Source organism: Plecotus auritus (assembly GCF_963455305.1).
Source record: "Plecotus auritus genome assembly, chromosome: 10".
Classification (NCBI taxonomy): Eukaryota; Metazoa; Chordata; class Mammalia; order Chiroptera; family Vespertilionidae; genus Plecotus; species Plecotus auritus.
Window position 1 is genome coordinate 24,117,696 of NC_137785.1, and position 12,439 is coordinate 24,130,134.

At 52.0% G+C, this 12,439-nt stretch overlaps 1 protein-coding gene across 4 annotated transcripts in view; it reads right to left on the bottom strand.

The window, feature by feature from the left end:
- Positions 1–220: 220 nt before the first annotated feature.
- The window catches only part of ZDHHC7 (zDHHC palmitoyltransferase 7), a 36,336-nt gene continuing 24,117 nt past the window's right edge, over positions 221–12,439 (bottom strand). For 2 of the 4 annotated variants that reach the window (XR_013959160.1, XR_013959161.1), the window contains 6 exons: positions 5,240–5,364; positions 4,385–4,481; positions 3,833–3,914; positions 2,936–3,066; positions 1,547–2,285; positions 221–633 (listed from right to left, as the gene is read on the bottom strand). Coding sequence is in view for 2 of the 4 variants with exons in the window: in XM_080643682.1 (XP_080499808.1) it covers positions 2,109–2,285; positions 2,936–3,066; positions 3,833–3,914; positions 4,385–4,481; positions 5,240–5,364 (612 nt within the window). In the remaining 2 variants the exon portion in view is untranslated. Of the gene's footprint in view, positions 2,286–2,935; positions 3,067–3,832; positions 3,915–4,384; positions 4,482–5,239; positions 5,365–12,439 lie in introns of all 4 variants that reach the window. The other 2 variants (XM_080643682.1, XM_080643683.1) reach the window with 1 other exon arrangement.

Below are 12,439 nucleotides of genomic sequence, written 5' to 3' on the forward strand. Positions count from 1 at the left end.
AAGATAAAGCTAAGTAAAATGGCGTGTCAATTTAAGAGTAAAATATTAAATGTGGATAGGGCAGAGTGTGCATGAGCAGCATCTGAATGCCCATCACTTTTTACAGGCACTAGAGGTGAGGGGTGACGGTCACAGCCCGGGGTGCTGGTGTCAATAAGCCAAGGAAAAGCCTGCCACAGAAAACACATTGACAATCCACCAAGAACTCTACCACATAATAAACTGTTTGAGATCCGTCAACCGGTGATTTTATTTAATATAAAAGTTACATTGAAAGAAGAGGTTGAAAAGTCAAGTATACTTGATTTGCACATACTTGCCAAGTCTCACAGGATTCAACCACTTTGATAATTTATTGATAAACAAGATATACATATGAAAAGGCTCACACTGAAGCCCAATACACAAGTCCAACCCAGACAACAGATGTGCAAATGAATATGCAAAACAATCTCGGGGAAACTCTCTGGATCACCGGGGTGCCTGGCCCTGGGACAGCGACACAGCTCCCCCATAGCTCACAGTTTCTGCAGTGACTTGATTCACTTCCACATCCTACAGCTTTGTTCACCTGGCTACCATTGTGTCTCGAGAAGGTCCCTTTGTGGTTTTGCATCAGCAGTGGTAGAAGCCCTGATTAGGAAAGGGTACGGATCAATTAAAAACAGAAACAAAAACGATTCACAGATGAACAGAAAGGCATGAAGACGAGGAGGGAGACACCAACTCTTCTCAGCGTGGGAGGCAGGCTCACGGAGACCCTCGGACTGTCACAGACGCTTCCTCATGGGTCCCACAGAACATGTACAGACCAGGCAAGTTTAAGGCGAGTCCCCAAGGAGGGGAGCTGTTTGCTTTCTGGCATAATTTTAAGCTCTGCAACAAGGGTCCTTTTTTTTTTTCTCACTGGTGATGTGGGTAGAGAAACAAAAATGATTTTAAAAAAATAAAGAAAAACAAGCTGTTCCATCTTGAATATTCTTTGCAAGTGAGGGACACAGAGTCCAGGGTTCATGGCCTGTGGTCCCCTCACCTTCTCAGTGACGCCTGTCTCTCTCAGTGTGTACCTGTTGCGGTGCCAGCCCCTCTTCCTACACGCCCACCACACCGCACAGGTGAAGGCCGCCAGGGGACGTCACTCTTCTCTCACTGAGGTGCTGTTTATACACTGCTAATTTGGGCAGAACTAAAAAAGTCAGTTCCAAGGCCCTCATGTGCTCAAGATTTTTAAGATAAAATGAAAACAGGAGGGCAACAAAGGACCACACAGGAATGATTGTTCTTTGGATCAAGATATTCTCCAGTTTGCAATACATTCATAGTGAACCCACGGGAGGAGGATCCCGGGGCAGCTCTCCCCGCTTCCCTGAAACGTCGGTTTCTAAAAAATAGTTTGTTTGCTGCTCACAGCCATTAAGTGTTACATCGCCTAAACAACACTGTCAATTTTAAAACACACATGCACGCACGCACACACACGGACACAGACACGCACACAGACTTGCTGCAGGGTCAAAGAAGGCCCCTCCGGGCAGTGGGAGTGTACCTGGAGCCGCCTTCGTGTGCAATGCACAGATCTTTTGCAAATTCAGTGCGAATGTCAGAGCTAATGGAGACCAAAATGTACTTCTATGTAAACGCCCCTTCTGGACCAGGGGAGTGCACTAATGAATCGCAGGGTCAACAGGCCTCCCTGGGACCACTCGTCGGAGGATTCTTTTCACTGGATTAACTTTCCTTCTTCGTGATTGAAAACAGCAGCTCAGTACACAGGCTTTAATAACCCATGTAATATCACACAGCTTCTTAGAAATGCAAAATAGTCTTAACAAAGTCCTAACTGGGCGGGAGGAGAATGACATTTGGCTTCTTCACGTGGCCACCTCCCTTTTGTTAGTTGTACAGGTGAAAACACCTGCATCACCCAGGTTCCTAGTTTGAAAAATCTGCCACCTGCGACTGTAAATATATAAGATTCTGCTTGCTGCAAGCAACTGGTTTGTGTAGGTTCCATTTGCCCTATTGGTCACAGATGAGTTGTTGATACCCTTTCAGACACCAAATAAATAATTTAAAGTCCATTCACAAGTTCCAGCATGAGAGGGGTCTCAAACGGAGAACTCCGGGCCTCCTTTTCTGGGTCTCATTTGCAGTCGCCTAAATCGGAAGCCGACGAAGGGATTTATCCAGAGGAGGGAAGGCGGCCCCCCAAAGACAGACTTCATCCCCTCCCATCGCAGCCGCCGCTCCCAAGTTGGCTCCTCGCTTTTCAGTCTCTCAATCTCCTGGAAGCAGAAAGAAAAGTGTGTGGGTGGCAGTGCCAGGAAACCCCAACACATCCAGGTTAGGCCAAGTGCTGAAAACGTGGAATCACCACTAAACTGTCCCTCTGCATTTGAGATCGAGGTGGGGGTGAAGTGTGGGCTCTCCTTCCCCGGCACCGGCCCCACGGCCTCCCTGAGCACAGCCAGGCTACAGCCGCCTGGTCAGGCCAACATCACTTAGCCAGGCAGTGGCACAGCGATGAGGACAGCCGAAGAGCCACAGTGGTGAGGAAGAGAGCTAGTCCTCTGGGCCAGGGGCAGCCTTTAATTCATTTACTACAAATATTTATCGAGCGTCTGCTCTAGGCCTACAGTTCAAAGGCATGAAGGCGATCAATTCCTGCAACTCACTCAGCTGCTCCAGGGGTTGGGTCTCCTGGAAACTGGGAACCTGCCTGGCTCTGTTGACTCTCAGGTCACACTGATCCCTGAAATATGCACTCGCATAAGAACAGGAAGAACAAATACAGCGAGCCTGTCGGTGCTTATCAAGGCGGCCCAATTAATCTCCGAGTTAATAATACACACACACCTGCTGTGGACATTAGAATTTCCCATTTACTCAAACTCTCACCAAACCTTAAGCAAACACAGCCCAGGACGAAGCATACCGTTTCATCATTGCATATTGAGTGGATCTGGGTGCCGAACATAACTGCAGTGAAAGTGAAAAACAGGAGACCCTCAAGGCACAGGAAGATCAACAGGATTACAGTGATCGGAGGTGAAAAATCACTGCATTCTACAAACGAGAGAAAATGGGTTGGACATCACAGCATAACAAATACCGCAGGATGTCGTGAGTTTAGCTCCCAGGACCCACACAGTGGCAGCCCTGGGCCAGCTTCCAGGGAGAATGTGCTCATTCTCTAAGTAGGCACACTCATTGTTCACCAAGGGGCCGAGGAGGGCGGCCTCCCGAGCGAAAATTCACACCACTGTTTCCGGTCAGCAGTTTCCAAAGATTCCAGAATAACTGAGGTTTCTATTAAGACTGTATCTGTGTATTAAAGTGCAACAAAAGCCGGAGAAGGAGAGAGGCAGGGGTACCTACACACGGGAGTACACACAGGCCGCTCCTCCCCCGCCCCTGGGCAGGACAACTGTACCTGCCTGGGCATCCAGGGCTGGACAGGCCATGCCCACCTTCACCACACTCATTTAGTCATGAGGAGCAGCTGAACAGTGCCCAGCTGGCTAACCAGGTTTGGTGGGAACAATACTAACTTCCCTTTAGTCTTCATATCCGCAAAATACAAATGAGACTATCTAATAGAAATTATCAATTGACTAAGGAAGAATAGTTACTAGTATATAGAGAACTTCATTATACTAGGAAAAAGGCAGTATTAATACCTACCCAAATTCTTTTCTTAAAAACAAAAAAAAAACCCAACTCCTAAAATAAGAGCTAGGATTTCTTTCAAAACTGGAAAAGCAGTTTTCCTTTAAAGCCTTTCCCTCATCACCCAGCAGCGTGTCTCCAGGAAAGATGCATATGGCCTTACCTGTCCACTGCCCCCGGACGCAGGAAATGAACTGGAGTCCACAGAGAATCAGAGCGTGCACTGAAGACAGAGCTATGTACATCTGCAACGACGGAAAACTGGTCACATGATGAGCAATCACCTATTTCTGGGAGCAAAGGCTGCTTAACCTGATGTGGACGCCTCCATTGCATTTGTCGATAAAATGAACGAGGGAAGGAATCTATCGCAGTAGTTGACATCTCCTACCCGAGAGCACGCTAGACCAAGTTACATAATTTTATAGGAAAACACACTGCAGGGAATCATGTTCTAACTTCAGCAAGATCTTATTAAGAACTGTGTATCTGAGAGAATTAAATGACAGTAAAACACCTAAAGCACCATAAGCAGCATATATTTATCTGTCAGATTACTTCCTTCCAATCACAGCACAGAATTATAATTTGAATCCAAAGAAAAGGTCGGAGGGAAACTGGTCTAAGGTTAGAATAAATTTACCAGCTCCAGGCAAGATTCTAGTTTAAGAATTTAAAACTCAATGTAAGTTACCACATAAATACTTCTACTCACAGTAAAGAGCACAAAAAATCTCTGATTCTTTTCTCCTACACAATTGTTCACCCACGGGCAGTGATGGTCCATTTTCCGGATACATCTTTTGCAAATACTGAAAAGGAGAGGTTGGATTATTAGTATTCCATGCTCTGAGGGAACATAACCCCAAGCCATGCGTCCAATACACAAAATTGTAATGCTGGTCAGAGGTAACTGAGAGGGACCGCCTGCCCCAGGGAGGGGCCAGGTACCTGCAGTGGCGGGCGCTTGGGCTGCCCAGGGAGGGGCCAGGTACCTGCAGTGGTGGGCGCTTGGGCTGCCCAGGGAGGGGCCGGGTACCTGCAGTGGTGGGCACTCGGGCTGCCCAGGGAGGGGCCGGGTACCTGCAGTGGTGGGCATTCGGGCTGCCCAGGGAGCGGCCGGGTACCTGCAGTGGTGGGCACTCGGGCTGCCCAGGGAGCGGCCGGGTACCTGCAGTGGTGGGCACTCGGGCTGCCCAGGGAGCGGCCGGGTACCTGCAGTGGTGGGCACTCGGGCTGCCCCAGGGAGCGGCTGGGTACCTGCAGTGGTGGGCACTCGGGCTGCCCCAGAGAGGGGCCGGGTACCTGCAGTGGTGGGCACTCGGGCTGCCCCAGAGAGGGGCCGGGTACCTGCAGTGGTGGGCACTTGGGCTGCCCAGGGAGGGGCCGGGTACCTGCAATGGTGGGCACTTGGGCTGCCCAGGGAGGGGCCGGGTACCTGCAGTGGTGGGCACTCGGGCTGCCCAGGGAGGGGCCGGGTACCTGCAGTGGTGGGCACTCGGGCTGCCCAGGGAGGGGCCGGGTACCTGCAATGGTGGGCACTCGGGCTGCCCAGGGAGGGGCCGGGTACCTGCAGTGGTGGGCACGCTCGGGCTTGATACAGCAGCACTTTGGGCACTTGTAGATCACTTCTCCAGGCTTTAGCTGCAAACTCTCCATGTATTCTTTAGTAGCATTTCCTCTGGGTACTGCTCCCTACAGTTTAATAAGAATGTTTAGTTAAGGAGAAGGAAAGGCTAAAAACAGTCAATAAATGTAGGAATTAGTCTTAGGCTTAACAATAATTAGTTGCCACTTAAAGCATATTAGTATGAAAAATAACTATTACTCAGGCAGGACCAGAAGTTTTATTTTGCATGGAAAAAATATGCATTAAAATGAACTCAAAATAAATACCTTATCCCTCATAAACTGTCACATAAGTCACATGAGTTGTTTTTTTTTTAAATTTAAATTCTTTATTGTTTAAAGTATTACATGAGTCTCCTTTTTCCCCCCTTGACCTTTCCCCGGCCGCTCCCCGCCACCGCCCCTCACCCCCACCCCAGCACATGCCCTCACCCCCGTACTGTCTGTGTCCATTGGCTATGTTCATATGCATGCGTACAAGTCCTTTGGTTGATCTCTTATCCCCACACCCCGCCTTCCCTCATAGGTTGGACAGTCTGTTCGATGCTTCTATGTCTCTGGTTCTATTTTTGTTCATCCGCTATGTTGTTCATTATATTCCACAAGTGAGTGAGATCATGTGATATTTAGTCACAGTTTTTCCTAGCTAGTGCAAGTTCCACAGTGCAAGGTTTGTGAAGCCACTCCAATGCAAGGGCAGCTGATGGTTACCATTTCCCTATCACTCCATTCTAATGCAGGGCTGGGGGCGGGGGGGGGCCTGATAACGCTACCCACAGTTTCCTATCAGCTGCCATAGGGAACACCGAACAAAACAATCTCACAAAGGGCTTATCTTGTTTTCAGATGTAATGCATCTGTGTCTGCCAACCTAATCCACTCTCACACTCAAACCTAGAAATGGGGCCCTGAGTGACCGACCCAGCTCAGCGTCTCCGGCTGGGGGTCAGGAGCTGTAACAGTCAGTACACATGCCCCACAAGCTAGGGGAGCTGGGGAAAGAGGAGCAACGGGAAGAGGAGTTAGGGAAAAGTGAACGAATGGCAGGAGGCAGAGTGCTGATGGCCAGAAGTTGTCTTCACAGAACCAGGTAGCCTGGAGGCCAGACATGGGGCAGTGGCCACCTGAGCATCAGGCAGTGGCCCCAAGAGGCTGCAATAGGGAGACAGACAAATCTTGTTAGAACCCCAGCTTTGTGTGGGGCCTCATTTTCAGATGTGGATTTACTCCCGCTCTCCCAGGCGCTGGAGGGTTAATGAAAGAACATGTTTGGCAGGGCACCTGGAGCACTGGTTCCTCCAAGGGTGCCCTTCATCAGCAGTCGGCAAGTGTCTCCTGAGAAGGCTGATGTTCATAAAAAAGGCTGGGCCCTGGCTGGTATTGCCTTGATCTTTTATGTACATATATACATATATAAGTATATGTACACACACGCACACACACACATACACACACATACACACACATTAGAGGCCCGATGCATGAAATTCGTGCACGGGTGTGGTCCCTAGGCCTGGCCGGCAATCGAAGTGCGAGCGTCTGGCATGGAAGGGCAGGTCCCAGCTGACCTCTGGGCCCTGGGCAGCACCTGGGCCCCTTGGTCCCCATGCGCCCCCCATCCGCTTGAGTCATGGCACCCGTGTCCCCACACAGAGATTCAGTGAGCCGCGGTTCGGGGCGCAGTGTGGGCCTTTGGCCTGCCCAGTGGCGCCGCACGGAAGCTGGGCAGGCAGCACGCTCTCTCCCCACCAGCCTCGCAGACCAGCTCCTGCACGAACCCACAGGGAGCCCGACTGGGCCCTGTGGTCCTGGCAACTGCGGCCTGGTTTACCCAGAAGAGGCTGTGCAGGTGCGGGGTGGGCTCCTCACGGGCACCCAGCACCTGAGCACTGGGGGTGGGGAGGGATTGGGGAGGCTTCCCTGGGACATGAGCCCTGGCATCCCGGGGGAGGGTAGCAGGGGAAGTGAGAGCGAGCTCGGCAGACACCCCGCATTCTCACCGCAATTCTGCTCCCCCCAGCCCCCCCACAGGTAGCTGGCGAGAGGTTGCAGCCCCCTGCCTGGGTGCCGTGGGAGGTTGGTCGCTGCCATCCACCCCAGTTCCCCGTCCCAAATGGGGGCCTGGCCCTGATCAAGTGATCAGAGCCGACCAGCTGCTGGTCACTGTCTGCAGGGCGTTCAGTTGAGGCCAGAGCCCCACCCAGCTCCCTCAGCGCCTGGGAGATGGGCAGCGGCCCCATCCCCTGCTGCCGCCGCTGCCGGTCACTGTCTGTAGGGCGATCAGGCCCCTGCTCACACCCGCCTTGACCTGGCACCGCCCGCTCACCTGCTCCACCATCCCGCCATGGTCTCGCTCTCGTTGGGGCCCATTGGGGCCGGCAGCACCTCCACTGCCGCCTGCTGCCAGCGCTGTGTTGCTGACACCTGCCATGTTCCACACTGCCCCCTGGTGGTCAGTGTACGTCATAGCAAGCAGTTGAACTCCCAGTCAAGGGGACAATTTGCATATTGGGCTTTTATTATATGCTAGAGGCCTGGTGCACGAAATTCGGGCATGGGGGTGTGTGTCCCTCAGCCCAGCCTGCACCCTCTCCAATCTGGGACATCCCTCTCACAATCCAGACTGCTGGCTCCCAACTGCTCGCCTGCCTGACTTCCTGATTGTCCCTAACTGCTTCTGCCTGCCAGCCTGATCACCCCCTAACAACTCCCCTGCCAGCCTGATTGATGCCTAACTGCTCCCCTGCCAGCCCAATTGCCCCTAACTGCCCTCCCCTGCAGGCCTGGTCACCCCTAACTGCCCTCCCCTGAAGGCCTGGTCACCCCCAACTGCTCTCCCCTGCAGGCCTGGGTCCCCCCCCCAACTGCCCTTCCTGCAGGCCCGGTCACCCCCAACTTCCCTCCTCTGTTTCCCTCCTGGTCACCCCTAACTGCCCTCTCCTGCAGGCTTGATCGCCCCCAACTGCCCTCCCTTGCAGGCCTGGTCCCTCCCAACTGCCCTCCCCTGCTGGCCTGATCGCCCACAACTGCCTTCCCTTGCAGGCCTGGCCCCTCCCCTGCTGGCCATCTTGTGGTGGCCATCTAGTGTCCACATGGGGGCAGCCATCTTGTGTGTTGGAGTGATGGTCAATTTGCATACTACTCTTTTATTAGATAGGATAGAGGCCTGGTTCACGGGTGGGGGCTGGCTGGTTTGCCCTGAAGTGTGTCCCAGATCAGGGTGGGGGTTCCCTTGGGGCGTGGGGTGGCCTGGGTGAGGGGCCTGTGGTGGTTTGCAGGCCGGCCACGCCCCCTGGCGACCCAAGTGGAGGACCTGGTATCTGGGATTTATTTATCTTCTATAATTGAAACTTTGTAGCCTTGAGCGGAGGCTAGGGCAGGCCAGGGCAGGTGGAAAGCTTGGATTCCTCTATTGCCCGGGAAACCCAAGCCTCATGCTCGCTCTGTGGCCACAGCCATTTTTGTTGGGATTTATTTATCTTCTATAATTGAAACTTTGTAGCCTTGAGTGGAAGCTAAGGCAGGCCAGGAAGCTTGGCTTCCTCCATCACCGGGAAACTCAAGCCTCCTGCTCTCTCCAGCTCCGTGGCCACAGCCATTTTTGTTGGGATTTATTTATCTTCTATAATTGAAACTTTGTAGCCTTGAGTGGAGTCCACGGCCAGCCAGGGTGTGCAGGAAGCTTGGCTTCCTCCATTGCTGGGGAAACCCAAGCCTCCTGCTCACTCTGTGGCTGCAGCCATCTTGGTTGGGTTAATTTGCATACTCGCTCCTGATTGGCTGGTGGGAATGGCTTGTGGGTGTAGCAGAGGTATGGTCAATTTGCATATTACTCTTTTGTTAGATAGGACTAGAGGCCCGGTGCATGAATTTGTGCACCAGTGGAGTTCCTTGGCCTGGCCTGTGGGATTGGGCTGAAACCGGCTCTTCAACATCCCCCTAGGGGTCCCGGATTGCGAGAGAGCACAGGCCAGGCTGAGGGATCCCACTGGTGCACAATTAGGGCCGGGAGGGACACAGGAGGTTGGCCAGCTGGGAAGGGACCGCAGGAGGGCTCCAGGGCATGTCCAGCCCTTCTCACTCAGTCCCGATCGGCTGGACTCCAGCAGCAAGCTAACCTACTGGTCAGAGCATCTGCCCCCTCGTGGTCAGTGGATGTCATAGTGAGCAGTTGAATGGCCTTAGCATATCATTAGCATATTACTCTTTGATTGGTTGAATGGACTACCGGACACTTAGCATATTAGGCTTTTATTATATAGGATGAGGACTAGAGGCCCAGTGCACAACATTCATGCATTGGGACAGGGGGAGGGTCCCTCAGCCCTGCCTGCGCCCTCTCGCAGTCTGGGACCCCTCCAGGGATGTCCGCCTGCCAGCTTAAGCCCGATCCCTAAGTCAGCAGTCAGACATCCCTCTTGCAGTCCGGGACTCTTGCAGTCTAGGACCCCTCACTCCTTACCACCCGCCTGCAGCAGAGGCAGGAGAGGCTCCCACCACTGCCGTTGTGCTCGCCAGCTGTGAGCCCAGCTTCTGGCTGAGCAGCACTCCCCCTGTGGGAGCACAGTGATGACCTGGGGGCAACTCCTGTGGTGAGCGTCTGCCCCCTGGAGGTCAGTATGTGTTATAGCGACTGGTCGTTCTGCCATTCAGTCAATTTGCTTATTAGGGTTTTATTATATAGGATAATTTCAGAGAGGAAAGGAGGAGAGAGATAGAAACATCAATGATGAAAGAAAATCACTGATCGGCTGCCTCCTGCATGGCCCTCACTGGGGATCAAGGCCTCAACTAGGCATGTACACTGACTAGGAATTGAACAGTGACCTCTAGGTTCATAGGTGGAAACTCAACCACTGAGCCACACCAGCAGGCGCATATCCCATTTCTTAGCCCCTCAGAGCCTGTGCTTCATGCAGAAATGCACGTTTCTGGAGAAAGAGCCTCACTGAGCCACTGGGAACATCAGGCCAGTGGTGTAGTGATACAGAAGTATGAGGCGATGGAAGGGCAGGGGCTAAGAGCTCTGGGGGACTGAGGAGGCAGTGGGTAAGCAGACAGTAAGGGACTCTGCTGACCAGTAGGAGCAGTGCTGGAGCTCGTTAAAGCCAGGATGCGCAGGCTGGACCCCCGAGCCAGGTACAAACCTCTGGAGGGTGAGGGCTGACATCCAAGTTTGAAAAAGACTGAGGACTATCAGCTCCAAGGCCCCTGCGAGCCCAGCGTCACCAGAAGGAAGTAAGGCCTCCAGAAGGTGCTCTGGGGAAGTGGGACAGGAGGGCCTGTGGGTAAAATGTGCCCCGCCCAACCCTCTGCTATAGTTGACTTCCCTCCGGAGGGAAGTCAGTTTCATTGTCTTAATATGGGGAAGCTGTTTTGGTCAAGGTCCTAGCATTTCCTAACACTCAATGTGTCTCCATAGGAAGATAAAAAAAGTTAAGGGTTTAAACTCTTATTTTTGAAAATTAAAATCAGAATGCTGGGTGCAACATTTTACTTAATTTACATATCTCAATTTGGAGTCTTTCAAGTTTCCTCACCAATCCGAAAGTCTTAATGCTGTTATGATTTTATAAAATACCATGTTGTATACCCGCTCCTGGTGACAGTTCAGCCTCACACATTTCCATCAGAGGAAATGGACCAGATTTAAAACTCCAGCCACCTTAATTTTTAGGAGACACACATGTACTTTTCCATAGGAAAAATAAAGGTGATAAATACCCTTCTAAAAAGCAGAATATGACCCCCCACTTTTTTTAGGAAATTACTTATGATTTCTTAGTGAAGAAAGCTGTGTATCTCTTGAGGGTTAGGCAAACAGTTGTTGTGAGAAACCAGTGACTGGAGACTCCCTCATGGTGTGCAGGCATTTGCTGGCTCCAGATATTCCGTTTGGCTGCTCAGAACCCTGGGCAGCCAATGAAGGCTCCTCAAGGCCCGGTCTCCTCAGGACTTGGAGATGATTTCCCTGAGGCCCCACAGCGATGGCCTACACGTGGAAGCAGAGTCTTTTGAGGTGAGCTTGCGTAGAGGAGCTGGCCTATGCTCGGCTCGCACCACCAGCAGATGCTGCGATCACAGTCCACTCCAGTGTCTGGTCTTCCGGTTGGCTGTTCAATCAATCAAAGTGTAATATGCTAATGATATGCTAAGGCTGCTCAACCGCTCGCTATGACGTGCACTGACCACCAGGGGCAGACAGTCGATTGGTCAACCAGTCGCTATGATGTGCACTGACCACCAGGGGGCAGATGCTCCAACTGGTGGGTTAGCTTGCTGCTGGGGTCCAGCTGATTGGGACTGAGCGAGATGAGCCAGACATGCCCTGGAGCCCTCCCACCATCCCTCCCCGGCTGGCCAACCTCCTGCCTCCCTCCCTGGCCCGGATCATGCACCAGTGGGTCCCTCGGCCTGGCCTGTGCCCTCTCGCAATCCAGGACCCCTTGGGGGATTTCAGAGAGCTGGTTTTGGCCCAATCCCTCAGGCCAGGCCGAGGGACCCCACTGGTGCACAAATTCGTGCACCGGGCCTCTAGTAAACATATCCTCAGGTGAGGATTAAAAAAAAATCCCAAGGAAATAAGAGAGAAAGAACCACAGAGATCAAGAGATATAAGAGATAGGTCAACCAATCGCAAAGCACAGACGTTATTTGAATCCTTATTCAAACAAGAAGAAAGTAAAAGAACTGAGATCACTGAGGAAATGTGAGCTCTAACTGGAGAGGTATGGAGAAATTAATCAGTAGCTCCACATGAGCTATGGGCATTGAGGCTATGCTTTTATAAAGAAGAGCCCTTACTTTTTAAAGATACACACAAATATTTACAAATAGTTTTTTAGTGTCTGAGATTTACTTCTAAGTACTCTGGGGAGGGGAAGAGAGGGAGTTAGGTGAGGGTATGGCTGACACAAGACTGACCATGGGGTTCATGACACTATTTTCTCTCTACTTCTGTGTAAGTGTGAAACATCTATCTATAATAATAAAAGCATAATATGCTAGTTAGACTGGACGTCCTTCCAGGCAACCTTCTGGACGAAGCCGGGGCAGCAAGGGAAGCCCGGGTCCCGGGTGCCAGAGGGAAGCTAGTGCCAGCAGCTGGGGGAAGGAAGGCCTACTATTGCATGAATTCCCT